Here is a 14,957-nt window from a genome sequence, read left to right on the forward strand (position 1 = left end):
TAGCTATTTTTTATTGATAAAAGAAGGTAAAGATAGGAATTTTGACTAGATAATTTAAGGATATTTAAATTCAAAACACTATCAAAATGCAAGCAGGATTTACTGGGCTTGCTGGCACTAAAGTAGCTGGTGAGGTTCAGGATTTAGATTAGGAACTGATTTAGGAAATTATTTTAATAATGGGACTGGGAAATGGATTGTGGTTTATGCTGTGTGATCTGACTTGGATTAAATACAAATTCAAAATTTACCCAAACACACTGAGAAAAAAGTATAAGGTAGTCTATCTCCCTCAACATAGGAATCACAGCAACTTAACTGAGAATAAGATATCTTAAGAAACATTAAGCCTTCACATATATGTATATATATATATGTCTCTATGTGTGCATTTGTGTTCTTATTCACTTATTATATTCCTATATACATATTTTATTGTTTATTCCATTTTCCTTCCAAAATGAAATTTTCTTCGTGAAGCTTGTTTAAAAATGCAGTTGCTAAGTTGTTCAACCAGCTAGGCTTCCAGAAGATCAAACAGACCTAGAACCATTGTATTAACATGGAAGTAAGAATCGGGATATGAATTACAGAAATCCAGTCTAAGAAACTATAAAGCCAGTTTCTTGCATAAAAACATGAAGGAGGGAAACCTATTTCCCCAAAGATGAAATTGCAGCACTAAAGGACTTTAGTAACATGCATCTCATTAAGTCACTACATGACATTGACTGTGACAGTGATGGCAGATGGAACGTAAACACCAACTATAACCCATGAATAATTGAAAAAAAACAACTTTCACATAAGTCCAGCACAAAATATACCTTATAGATTGTGCTACCCATCACATAGATATAACTATTTCTATATGTATTTCTAGAGTATCTGTGACATACTGTAAAAACAACTGTAAATAGGTTTGGGGGGACATCTAGTGTTTCTAAGAAATTGCATTCTGTTTCCTTTCTATCCTAGAAAAATTTTAAAAAATGGTGCTGTTCAATTAAATTCTATGCACTACTTTAAAATAATTAATAACATAGATATTTCATGGATTAAAGGTATATAAAGCAGAAAGTTTTTAGATAGTCTATATGTCTCAAAAACTGACATACATGAGTCACTGTTTTGACTATCATAGGTGTAGCTTAATTAAAAACGGCAAAATGAGCATTTTAATCTAATATTTATTTAAATATTTTCAATGGAATACTATTTTTATACTGTAATTAATATGCTTAGCATTTCTAAAATGTGGATATAAAACTTAAATCTTAAAAAATTTGAATCTTCTACAGAATTCAGTACATATATAGTTCTAATTAAACCTCACACTTGCTGAAATTCCATTAAATCAGTACTTTTCATTTAATCAAGCTAATCCATAGATTAGGATCAAAACCAATTTCATAAATAAAAAAAAAGAAACAGTAAGATCTGTCAAAAAAAGGACCCTTTAATCCAGACATGTACCATGGCTTCTGCAATACTGCCCTCTACTAAGAACGGTATTAGGGAAATAACTGATTTTTAAAATGCAATTACTTACAAACAAGGGCTACTACATTATAGCCAAAATAGTTCAGATATTTAATCAGTAAGAAGACTGAAAAGCTTACTCCTATGCAGTATCATTTGGAAAACAAGGTTTCCAGTGCAAGATATTTTTTGCACGACATAAGAATACCTAAAAGGAAATCCATTCAAGATTAACACAAGTGTCTGCACAAATGGACTGTTGAGAGAAGCAATAACATTATTCAGAGTATTCATTCCTCCCATCTGCCTCAGAAAAGTTAGGTTTTAAGCTTTTTTTTTTTATTCTTAACAAAATCAAAGTTCTATTACCAGGTATTAAGGGTAATCTGCGAAAGGAAAGAACAAAAAATTGAGCTCATATTATTCCAGAAAGCAGAAGGATGCCAAAAGCATCCGCTTCTGTTTGCTGCAACCCCAGAGAGATTTTCATGTCCTCAACCCTTGACTGAAATTGTGATATCCTTGAAGAGAGCTCTTCTCTCATGCACTTTTGCTTTTTTTAGAAAGAAAAAAGACTATAACCAGATACTTCAAAGGACTTTAAGTTAAATATCCATTGCTTTCAGTAAGGATTCCTTTCTCAATGGAAATCAGTCTCCACTGTCAACAGGCTCCTTCATGATAGAGAATCCCATTACTAATATTAAAAATAATTTTAAAAGGAGGTCTTGTCCTCCTTCTATAGGTTACAAAAAACCACTACTGATAAGGGGTGAATTCAGTTAAATTAAGTCATTTCTTACTAAAAAACCTTCCAAAAAGAGCATAATTTTCACCAACAAATAGTAATTGTCCAAAATGTTCACCCTACAATGTGTTTATTAAGTAGCTACTTGCCTCTACTTTCTTTGATACATAAGGAGGGATTAATTGGTAAGTATCACCTAAACATCCTCTACTGCAGAGCACTAGAAAAGTTAGCTCCTTTCAATTCTAAACAACACTTACAAAACAATATTGAGGCTATTTATGGACTTATTTAAGGCTGTGTAAGTCCACTGTGCACTATCAAAGATTATAAATACAGAACAAGAAAAACACTGTCTCTGATAAAGGCCAAGGTTTAACCTTTCCAAGTTTTATTTTGGAACTACAACCACAGCAATACAAAGATGATTAAAAAACAAAACACCAGGAAAGGTAACAAAACACCACAAAAGGTAACAAAACAAAGACAAAATGAGGGTCACAAGAATATTTAAGGACAATACCTGTTGTATTAATCATACTTTTTGGTGTAGCTCCTGTTGCAGCAAATATATTAGGTGTACTACCCGGTGGCAGCCCGCTCCCAGCTGTGGCAGCTCCAACAGTGGTAACAGCCAGACTACCTGGAGGGGGCTTCTTCACTGGTACAACCACACTCCTGTGGAAAAAGAAACAACAGATTACTAAACCTGCACAAGGGAGCCAGGAGGAGTTTTTGATTGTGATGGGTTTAGGCTGTTTACAACACAGTTTCTGAGAAATACATAATATTATAAATTTTCTTAACCTTTCTCAAATAGGGTAAAACTCTGTTAACAGGCCCAAAAACCATACTCCCATCCTTATTCTGCAGCTTCATGTGACTCCGAAGAACATAATTTATCTTCCAACACTCACAAAATGGAAAGACTCCACCATCTCAACATGTTGAGAACACTGCTATCAACAGTGTAACACTGCAATGTGTTCTAGATTTGCAAAGATAATGTTAGCTGTCAGAAATTATGCCAGCAGACTAGAAGTCTATATGCATGCAGTCATAAAGACTGTGAATTTGTTGATCCTAATGAAGCTACCTAAGATAACAAAATTTTTGCCTTTCAGCTGCACTTTTGAATACAGAAGGTTATTCCTCAGTACCGTGATGACAGAGATGACTAAGAAACAATTTTAGATTCAGCCTTCTTTCATCTTAATCCATAGCACATGATGTACACTGAACAGCAACAATGCAACACAATAAATACTTGCTTTCACAGTATTGATATTGCTGAGATTTAAAAAGCAGTCTTGAGAATTTGAAGCTTTTAAGAAGAAAACAGGGCTTCCTTACAGAAAATCCAACACAATATCTAATGTAAGCAGGCAACGTTGCACTCAAACACTTTTAAACCTAATTTGAAATCACACTTACGGGTTTTTTAAGTGTGAACACCAAAAGACTTGCTCTTTGGACACAATAATTTTTCAACACTGGGAGGCTCTCATAGCGAAAGAAATTATATTTACATTTTTCTTTTTAATATTTCCATTTATGTATAAAACCCCTTTCTCCTTAAAAGTCTATTTCAGTGGCAAACATGAATGAAAAACAAACCTGAAGCAAATCATATTTGTATAATATTGAACAATATCTTTTCATCATTGTGTACATTTTCTGTTTAAGCAGATACACTCTTTAAAATTAATCACTGTGAAAAAAAAAGTAAAGGCAATTATGTGATGAGGTCACATTTTACTCAAGAAATTCCTTTGTTACACTTTTGTGTAAATATGATGGCATATAATGAATCATAGGGTGTGGCACAATGTTTTAGGGTAATGTACTTTTGTCCTATATGTTTAAATACTCCATCTCCCTGGATTTTAAAGACTGATGGTGACAGTGTACAAAACAGTCCATTAGCATTTTTCCCCTTGCTCTCTTTAGAGGGTTGAAGTCTCTGCATTCTGAACAACAGCTTACCCCTGCCCTGACGCATGTACTGTTAGAGAGGTAAGTCTAGGCATGTCCATGGGTTTTTGTCTCAGTCCATTTACATTAGGAGGAGATGAGTTTGAACAGTGCAATAGCTATTGATTAAGATAAGTGAGGTGACACCAAAATAATTGCTTTTGTCTGTAGTTAATAATCTTACAATCACTGCTCATATTAAGTGTTTACATAGCAGCAGCTACAGCTGAACAAAGCTGGGTCTACAGGGGTTAGATAAATCTGCTCCATAACACCATGAAATTTCCTAAAACTACCCCCAATCTACATACAAAGATCTCTATTTCAATTAATACCTCAATCAAATATTTGGATTTGGGTTATAATACTGAATAAGTACTCAAAAGCAAAATCCTTGTAATGTCATAAAAACACAAGGAGAAATTAGAGTTTGCTTCTTAGGTGGGAGTGTTTCCCAATTATATTCATTTCCAAAGGAAACTGCTGTCATTACCCTCTACCTTTGTAGAGAATTGCAATAGAAAGGCTGAATGAAGAATGAATGGGAGTATTTTTATGCTGGAGCACAAGAAGAAAAGACATAGGAGGAAAGGGTGTCTTAGACTGGCCTGTTCTAATGGCACATGGATCATCAGGTCACCAAGACCACAGGTCAACATGTTGCTTCACAAGTTGACCTTGCAGACAGAAACTGTGAAGAGTGATGTCTCAAAGAGCTTGGAAAGGACAGAGAGGCTGTTGGCAGGTCCATAAAAGTAAAAAAAGGCAAATACAGATCCTGGAAAGAGTGGCCAACTTATGGAGATGTGAGGAAGACTTGACTGCTTTCATCCCACACTCTCCATGGCATTGGAGCAGACCCTGGACCTCTCATCTGGATGCAAGCAGGAAGGATCCCTGACTGCTGAACAGAGTCCTTAGACACACACTCATTCCAGGGTTCCCAAATGTAAGAGAGTGTGAGTGAAAGGCATATATTTTATTTCAAGTAAAATAATTCCCCCCTCATGTAAAGTCTGGTATTACTATCTGCTAAATTGGCAATACGATCTCTGTGGAAGTATTTTTTATTTTCCTGCTATTTTTCTAAAGATGAAGCTAAATTCAAGGTCTTCCTTCTCATATTTAGATAGTATAGTGGTCTTTCAGAGCATCCAAAAGATCACCTAGCTTTCCATAGCAAAGTGCACACATGTCAGCTTTACTTCCCATATGTAATAGGATCAGTTTGATTTGGAAGGGACCCCTAATAAGCGTAGTTTAGAACTGAAATACAGCTTCTGTAGCAAGAAGGACAATCCATCCCATATCCCACAGATATAATGCTCTACACATAGTTGGCATTGTTTTGTGTATCTAAATCACCACATTAGGATAGGTCAGGTTCCATTAAATAACAAATTATCAAGAAATATCAATAGAAATCTCTCTACTATCAGAATAGGGAAAATCAGTGAGATGACATCATCCCAGACTGAAAGAAAATGCAGCTTTCTGACATGCCATACATGGTGACCTTGTCAAAATGTCTCATTCTTACTGATAAAACAAAATACAGTGTGTGAATACAGAATGACATTTAGATGAAGCAGACAGAAAAACTGTATGAACAACACAATAGAGTGGTCAAAAATGTGCAAAACAATAAGAGGGACAGCAGAACAAGAAAGGTGAAAGAGCATGACTGCCCTTCAAGTAAATAAACTCTTCTTTCAACCAATCTAACCACTCCAACAGCACATACAGTGAAAACAGGCAAATTAAAAAAAACAGACTCATGAAAGAAGTATTATACTTGAGCATCAAAAGATTTGAGGAATGAATTTACTTTGATAGATACTTTACATGTATCTGTCGGACATTCAGGTTTTCTTTTTCATGAAGGAACAGAAATTTATAGACTAGAAGAAAAGATTATATGCACTTCTGTATTTCATTTTAGGCCTTGCTTTGTAAAACATATTTCAGAGTCCCTAAATATTCCAAACTGGTCCACAATTGTCTGAATCACATCATCGTGGTCTCAAATGATTCCCAATGATGTAGACAGCAAAGACTTAATAGTAATTGTCTGTAGCAACTGATTTTTATTTCTGTGTTCCTTGGGTGCTTTTCAATCCTAAATGTACCTGTGGCTCCTAATCACAGTTCCTTTACTCTGTGTCCTTTACCAATTTTAAACTTGAGCTTGAAGTCATCATAATTCATATCATGCTTAAGATGAGTGTTGTTGATTCAATGCACACACTACTTATGCATTGCTGGTTCATTAAATAACCTCAGCAAATAGCTACAGGATTCTTCTGGGGTTTAGAAATTTGCATTAAATAACTAGATAGAAAATAATACCATTAATGCATTGAAATGCAAAAAGAGAAAATGGAAATTAAAAAAAACCCCACCACTTTCTAAAATTGACTTTACTTAAATATTGAGCTACACAGTGCTGGTGACACACGAATTATGCAGCTCTATATTTTCTCTTTCTCTGCAATTCACATTCTGTATCTCTTCTCCATTTTAAAATTTAAAGGCTTTCCAACTTAATCACTGTGGTCAACGTAAAGGTCAGAGATAAGCCTTCAATACTGGATGTCTTGAGCTACCTATCTGAGCAGCAGCAATTAAATTAGAATCACTTTACTCTCCTGTGGGATATGTGAAACCTCTTAAGGTTGAATTAATATTCTTGCTCCTCCTCTCCTCCCCCACAGCAGCAGAAAGCATGAGGATTTTTCAAGCATTCTTCAAAAGGCAGCACAGACTTCAGGCAAGTTTTCCATAGAATTGCTCTGTGTCAAACAGCAGCTTCAGAGGTTTCAGAAGAAATCACATTAGCAAGTGGGTGGCAATTTGTCTGCTATATTACACACTACCTTGTTCGTACAGCTAGATTAACTCAATCTCTGAAAAGAAAGCCTAATATTCCTTCTCTAAAATTTATTTATATCGGCCATATCTGTACATATCTAATCCTCTATGAAACACTTATATTCTTGTTTACCCCCTGTTCTTTCCAATTTCACCCCCAGACTCTGAGCTGAACCTGCAACATTACTAATAACATATTCTGAATCTTTAAGCAACTACCTATTAGGCTGACTGCATTAAGATAAGATACATCTGATACCAAGGAGGAAAGGTTTAACTCAGAGTAAAGAGCCATGGAGAAAAAAAGGGGATTAAACTATTGTGAGGTATACACATGAGTTGTAGAAGACATATGGAAGGTTCACAGAAGGAGGTAATAGTTGGGACTTCTGCAAATGAAATATTAGTGCTGAATATCCATGTATTACGGATTGTTTCAATCATTAGATTGCACACATGCACAAAAACCTCCAAATCTCAAAGTACATGAAATGATCCTAATCTACTAAACAAAAATTGCCTGTTTCTAACTAGAAGAAAGCAAATCATCTCAGGTGGGGTTTTAGGACAATGCCATTAAGATCATTGATCCTCAGTCTAGGATCAAGAAGAGGAGTGTTATTCACAAAGAAATTCCATCCTTTGCATCCAGGATAAATTACTTGAAGCATCTAAAATGATCTAAAATACTGACAAGAAACAATGAAAACATTAAAAGATAAAAAAGCTGATTATCAGGAAAGATTAATGGTCTTGGCTAAACAGAGAAATGGGAAACACTGGAAGTTTAATAAGTTTGAAGAAAGTGAATAAAATCTAAGTGAACATGTTATGTATTAAATGTCAGGAACATCATCAAATATAGAAAAAATCTCAAAGAAACAATCAATATGAGGTATAAATGAATAAGGGTTAGGAATCTAATCCTGTATAAATACTGAAAAAAGGGGGGAAAAAAAAGAAAGGCTAAAAAGTTACAATCAGTCCAGTAAAAGAAGGCAGATAGGGATAAACAGCAAGACAAAAATGCAGTTCAATTTTCATCTATATAGCCAGTGAATTATATTAGAGAGTAGGGAGATGCTGGTTTCTCCTCATCAGCTTCAGGCCAGATATACCTACAGTTCCATGTATATGAATATGAAAAGGCTCACAGTACACAGGTGATAAGAAGTGTTTTGAAAGCTACCTGTGTAGCTAGATTGCTACATGATAGATATGGGAAATATGATTACAACTTGGTGAAAATAAATTGAGTGTTAATATACCCAATTTTGGTTTACTTGAACCTATTCATAAATTAGGATGACTTTTTTCCTAAACAAACAGCTGATGTGGCAATGAGATTTCCCTTTCTCTTTTATTATATTTACTAAATGAGCGACTAAGGCACTCTGTAGGAACACAGACAATGCAACTTCAGCCCTCTTCTCTAAAAGGATCTGAAACCCTACCTCACTCTCTGGAGTGTATTTTTACTGCTATCTCAGAAAAATATATTCTAGAGAAGCCATCAAGTATTTTATTTGGACCAGTCTTCACTGCACAAAGATAATGAAAATTGCCTTGAATGGACTGGAACCAGATGAGTCCTTTAATTCCCACACTACTGATTAGGTTTTTCATTCATCTCTTCACACTCTATTGTGACCATTATTACCCAAAGTAATGGTGAATGCAGTGCCTAAGAACAGACAGCACCAGTACCTATCCCTTCCTGATTCATAGGAAAGTTGCTCTATTTTTCTTCAATTATTTGTAATTAACTTTAAAAAGTAACTATTTTTGTTGGGAGAAGACTAAACAGTATTTATCCATGACAAATTTTTAATAAGATTTCATGAAAATCAAATTGATTTTTCAACAATCATCATTTGGAGACTCTAATGACTCTAACAGGAATATGGCCTCCTATTTAAATAACTTAGTAGACCACTGCATACTAATGATCTTCCAAAGGTGGGACATCATACAACAGATAGACATTGAACCTCTCTATTTGAACCTTCAGTGCATCTTCTCTCACAGTTCTTATCTTTTTGCATTCTATCATTTAACTATAAAAGAAAAAAAAAGGAAAAAAAAGAAAAAAAACCCACCGCACCACTGCATTCTAGCAAAGAATGTAGATTCTCTGAGTAATCTTTCTAAATATACCCTACCTACATAAAATTAATCATTTTTTTTAAGACCACCTCCCTCTGTATTAATGGGAAGGGCATGTATGAGACCTGACTGGATCTCACAAGTTGTCCACCTTTTCCAGCACCTTTAAAACTGACCCCCAGGTCCTTCTGTCAGGGGAATAAAGAAAACAAACTGCAAAAATCAAAACTAAAGTACTTCAAAGAGGTGTTCTCCAAAATATTCTCAAATATGTTCCTAAAGATTTCAGCAAGTATGTAAACTAAGAAAACCCATAATTTTACAATTTGTGAAATTATAATGGATTAAAAGGGAATCACATCTTTAAAAGCAGCAAAAAAACCTGATCTTTTAATTTCTAGGAACTCAAGGTTTCCATCTTATACAAGAATTCTTCCCATTGAAATAATTATAAAACCAGAAAATATATGTAAATTACTTCAGTTTGAAAAAAATAATGAATGAGACACAAAGCCACAAGCACTCCCCACAACCACAATTTCAATAATAGCACCCATGTGAGAAATTTCTACTAGAAAAAAGTAGAGAGTGAAGCGTAAGCTTCAAAATGCGATACTAAGTAGAATCACAAACAAATTCAAAAACCATAATGATCTAGGTTGCATCTAGTGAGACCAATGCAAATTGACAAAAAAAAAAAAGAAACAAGAAATCCCCAAACCCTAAAAATCAATAAGAGGGACTGACTTTTGTCAGACAGTAAATAAGGAGGCAAAAAGGAATTATTGGTGAGTTATGCTCCATTAGTCACAAATCTAGGTGAAATCACCCTTTGTGTTTGCTTCTAAAAATGTCAACCTGGATGCCATTTTCAAGAAATTCAGTCTGACGTTAAAAGATATGTCATAACTTTGAGGATCCAGGCTCTAGTGTCCCAGAAATCTGTTTATATAGCTCATAATGTAATTACAGCTACCTTAAGACAGATGAGGCAGAAGGCAGCAATATATTGAAAACTAATTGAAAAATGCAGTTGTCCAGAAGCACTTGTGGGGAAGAGGTCTCTGAAAAGCTGCTCAAAGCTTCAGAGTTTGAAGTGAAATTTTTGATGTTGTCACTCTCAATCTATTGAAGAGCTGACAGACAATCAAACCCGTCTGGCTGCCTGGCAGCTCATTTTGCTGGCAGGTGGCAAACAATTAGACACACCAATTTGTGCCTCCTGATGACATTAAAGCATGAAACTAAGTTGTATGCAGGGCCTAGTGATTTGTGTGAAAGCATTTCAAAAATAATACTCTTTGCCGTGGCAACTCATTTCAGACTGCCACCTCCCATTACGGCTTTGAGTGGTGAAGACGACAGACTTGAGTTACGTGCGGCGCAAGGCCGCTTCTGTTCAATCCGTCATCAGCGCCCCCCGAGACCTCTATCCCCTCCTTTCATCAATATCACCTCATCATTTACATTTGATAGCACTTGAACTGCTGCATACATTAGCTACACAGAGCTCCCATTTGATAAAACATGCTGGGCACTTTTTCTGCTTTTATGTTTCATTTACAACTGCGCAAATTCCACGGGAGAATACGCGGTAGTCTCATATAAAATTACTCCTACGGACACATTAGCAATGTACAATTAAAATAACATGCAGAGCAAAACACATTGTATTAAATGCTAAAATATAGTTCTCAATATGAATTCTATTTACAGGAGTTTACTTTATGTGGTCTTTACCTTCATCCATGATCATAATTAAAGAAAATTACCTCAACTATTCTTTTGCTAGGCACTCAGACTTCCAAATGCAAAAAAAAACCAAACAAACAAAATATAGCCTCAAAAGGACAAAGAATATCTTCAGATTAATGTGAAAAATACATTTTTCTAACCTAGATTTGGTTATAAACATGTAATCACTGTGCTTGTTTTATAAAACCTGAAACAAATAGAACCTGACAAAACAATACACTCCATTGCTCATGGTTCTCCCCAGGGACAATAAAGATGACCAGTAGCCACACTTCTCAGTGAAGTACCAAAAGCTGCATAAACTACAGCAACACAAAATCCTACAAAAATAGGGTTTACAGGCATATTTTTAGCTTAAAAAAACCCCAAACATTTTATCTTATTTACCTGTTATTTTATATTAGTAAACACAATTTCATTTACATGAGCAAGTATGGAAAGACAATCCTGCTGTAATTTCTTTTCAGTTTTTCAATAGTTATTGGGATACTACAGGAAATAAAATGTTCAGAAATCACCACTAGGTAAAATTCATGCTGCTTTGTTAAATAATACTTAAATTTGTTCAGTTATTATTTCAATATACTATTCAAAGGTTTTTTCCCCTAACCCTTGTTTCATCCCCAATAAAAAGTTATAGAGTCAGTATACAGACTCTATAACTATTACTGAATCGGCTCCACTTTCGTAATTAGGAAAAGTAACACCATCACTATCCATTATTTGCCTCCAAAGATTGTCACAGTGGTCAAGTACTCTGGCAATATGAAAAATCTGCACAGGGGAATACTTGCTTGAACAATGCGCATCATTCAATAATGCAGCCATGGAGTAGAGCTAGTCAGTTGAAGTCTTAGTTGATGGGCTAAGAACATCTGTATTTTTATCAAGATGGCCCCAGTTCAAAAACATTTGTTTAGTTGGATAAAATAATGTAACATTTCCCAATCTGCTGGACTTGCCTGAACGTGTCATTTTTCCCTTCATAGTTGTTGGTTATACTATCATCATCTACTTCACTCATCAAACTCAGACAGCAGGGTCTTTTATTTAAGATTAAAAAAAAAACAAAGCACCAAAAATGATGTAAAAGTGAATTCTTTTGCCTAAACCTCACCCATTACCACTTTTTTTTTTTCCTCTGAAGAAGTGAATGATTCCAAAGGCTGAATGTACAATGTATGCTACCAAGATACAACACAGCGGTGCACTTTGTACAGGAAATCATCAAATTTGGTTGGCAGGGTAACAGGTCAGAGAAAAAACAAACCACTAAACTCATTAGCTGCTAAACGTATTAAGTACGAAATATCTATCAAAACTTATAAGCTGTAGACACGAGGCATCTCTTAATAATTCCATAATTCTATATGATCTACTACTAGTAATGATGTTCAAAAGGTATAAGCAGTCACATTGTTGCAAGAACAATTAAATGGAGGTGCTCGCATTAAATAAAGGTTATGGCCAACCGACTGCAGGCCCTTGGAGTTTTAAATGCCTTCTTATAGAGCTATAATTTAAAAATGCACAGTAAAATTCATGCCTTCAATCACCTTTATGTCAAGTTCCCTCTAACAATGACAAAGACATCTCATAAGATGATATGCTCCTTTTTAATTTAGGTGTCTGGCATTTTGTGAATCAACCACTGCTCTCTGAATGAAAGATTTTTCTCATTAACCCAGGTAGAAATTCAGACAAAGTAACATTTTTGTTGTTTACAGTTAAGGTGTGGTTATTTCTACATGAAGCATGATGTTTTATACTGCTTAATGTACAAGCATGTACTCAAGAATATGGTGGTTCCTCACAGAGTAAAAGCAAAAATTCCTAACAGTATAGGAAGAAAAAAATATTCTTCAATTCATATTGACATCAATCTAAAAAGAATATGCAGATTGATGAACTAAAAAAAAAATCATCTTAATGAAAAAGCTCTTAAATGAGCTTTCTCTAGAAAAGTCTTAAGACCTAAAATATTATTTAACACCTAAAAATGTTAGGAAGGGATATAGCCATTGCATCTAAAGAATATTTCACTTTCTGTATCTTGACAAAATCATCTCTTACAACAGAAACTATCTGATTGCTAGTCAAATTATTTCAAAGAAGCAGTATTTATATACACAGACAAGAAGACATCAGATTTTTTTATGGACCTCATAATGGAAAAGTACTTCACTTTTATTCTAAAATTGTGACATATATTCTTGCACTTTGCTGTTCATGTTATGTCGAAAACACTGAATATTATTTTTCTTAACACTTAATAAAGATATATATTATATTTTTGCAGGTTTTCTGTAAATGTAGATTTTTTTCCTCCTAAATCATAATATAACTCTTTTCTGCCCATTTTTAAAATTTCCTTCAGTGTTTTACTTGCCTGAACTTTATCTGTACCTGCCTGATAAAGTAATATACTTTTAAGTTTTCAGGACATCTTAAATTGTCTTTAAACCTTGATCCAATTTTTAACATTTCAAAAATATTTTTATGAAGAAACTGAAAGGATGTAAGATACAACCACATCAACACTCACAAGACTTAGGTCTAAACTCACAATGGATGGGACTACACTTCTGGAAGGATGCTGAGAATTCCACAAGAGAGCAATCTCTATGTTCAGGATGACTGAGAGGGACTGGACATTTAAAGGCAAGTATATTCATTAGAAACCAGGAAGATACAGCCCAAGAAAAAAACGCAATAACAAAGGACTCTTTGTGGAAATGGTCGTGAATTTAGTTTTAAGCACTAACTTCTGAGCTTTAACAGCTTCTGTTGTTTAAAGACCTAAAAGGAAACTGGTTTCCACCATGACCAAGCAAACAATTTGCCATGGTCAAAGCATTTCAGTACCAGAAAACAGTTCAATGATGGATCCAATTAAGATTCAAGCCTTTGAAAGAATATTCTACTGAATTTCTGCACAATCTGTTCTGTATCAGTAGATATTGCCCCTCCTCCTTCTCACTAAACTAGCATCTTAAAGAAAAAAAGATTTTATTGCACATATATTTCTTTGCAAGAGGCTTGTTTTCCAAGTACTTCACAGAGTTTTATTCACTGCTAACAGAGAAGAACAAGGTGAATTACTTTTGTCTGTACTGTGTGGTCTGTTGGTAATGCAGAAAGGGAGACATAGTGCTGTTGTTTTTAACACACTATAATACCAACCAACAGTAGAATAACCTTCTTGATGAAATAAAAGCCCTTCAAACTTCTGAATTACATAAATATAAAATAATGAGCCCAACCATATACCTGTCAAATGAGTGAAACTGCATGGGAAGTATAGCCTGAGCTTCTCTCTTCAGCGCAGGGTCTGGGTAAGGGATCGGATCTGGACCACATTCTGCAATTTCAACAGGGGCTGCCACAAGACTTTTCAGTATTTCTTTGACATTTATTCCTTTACTTTGGCTGATACTGGATATTGATGATGCGGGTTTCAGAATCTCACTGGGGCTTTCTGTTAAGCTCTCCTGAGATTTCTTCACTTCTGAAGACAAAGTAGACAGCAGCTCACTCATAGCATCAGGACCTGTGCTGGTCTCCAAGTCTGTCCCATTCAAAATATTGGGCATCTGTTCATCTCCAATTCCAGAATCTGTATGAGGAATAGAACTTTCCAGCTGAATGTCTTCAACCGGTGTTGGAGTTTCTTTGTCTTTGATATTTTCTGGAAACACAGTTGGTGTCTCTGCAGCGAAATAGAGATCATGAACAAAATTTATTTTGATATTTTCCCATAAAATATGATCATAAGGTTTTATATGCCAGAAACATGTTAGAAAGGCCACAAATAATGGTATTTTAAACTTTAAAACCTCATTCCACATACAAAACATTTTACCTCCAGCAGCTGTTTGGCATATAGACAGACTTGGAAGAGGGAGCCCAAAATCGCATTATACAAACTCAGTGACATTTAGAAACTACAGGCCACTACTCACACAGTAATCAAAGAGCAAAATACTGCCAGCAAAAACAACACTAAAATTATAAGTTGTCA

General features: G+C 34.9%; 1 protein-coding gene across 1 annotated transcript in view; it reads right to left on the reverse strand.

The window, feature by feature from the left end:
- NBEA (neurobeachin) overlaps positions 1-14,957 on the reverse strand; it is a 373,019-nt gene that overhangs the window by 264,324 nt on the left and 93,738 nt on the right. The window contains 2 exon segments of the mRNA XM_031061401.1: positions 2,754-2,908; positions 14,207-14,645. Of these exon segments, the coding sequence (XP_030917261.1) occupies positions 2,754-2,908; positions 14,207-14,645 (594 nt within the window).

The sequence above is a fragment of the Geospiza fortis genome, unplaced genomic scaffold (assembly GCF_000277835.1).
Source record: "Geospiza fortis unplaced genomic scaffold, GeoFor_1.0 scaffold181, whole genome shotgun sequence".
Classification (NCBI taxonomy): domain Eukaryota; kingdom Metazoa; phylum Chordata; class Aves; order Passeriformes; family Thraupidae; genus Geospiza; species Geospiza fortis.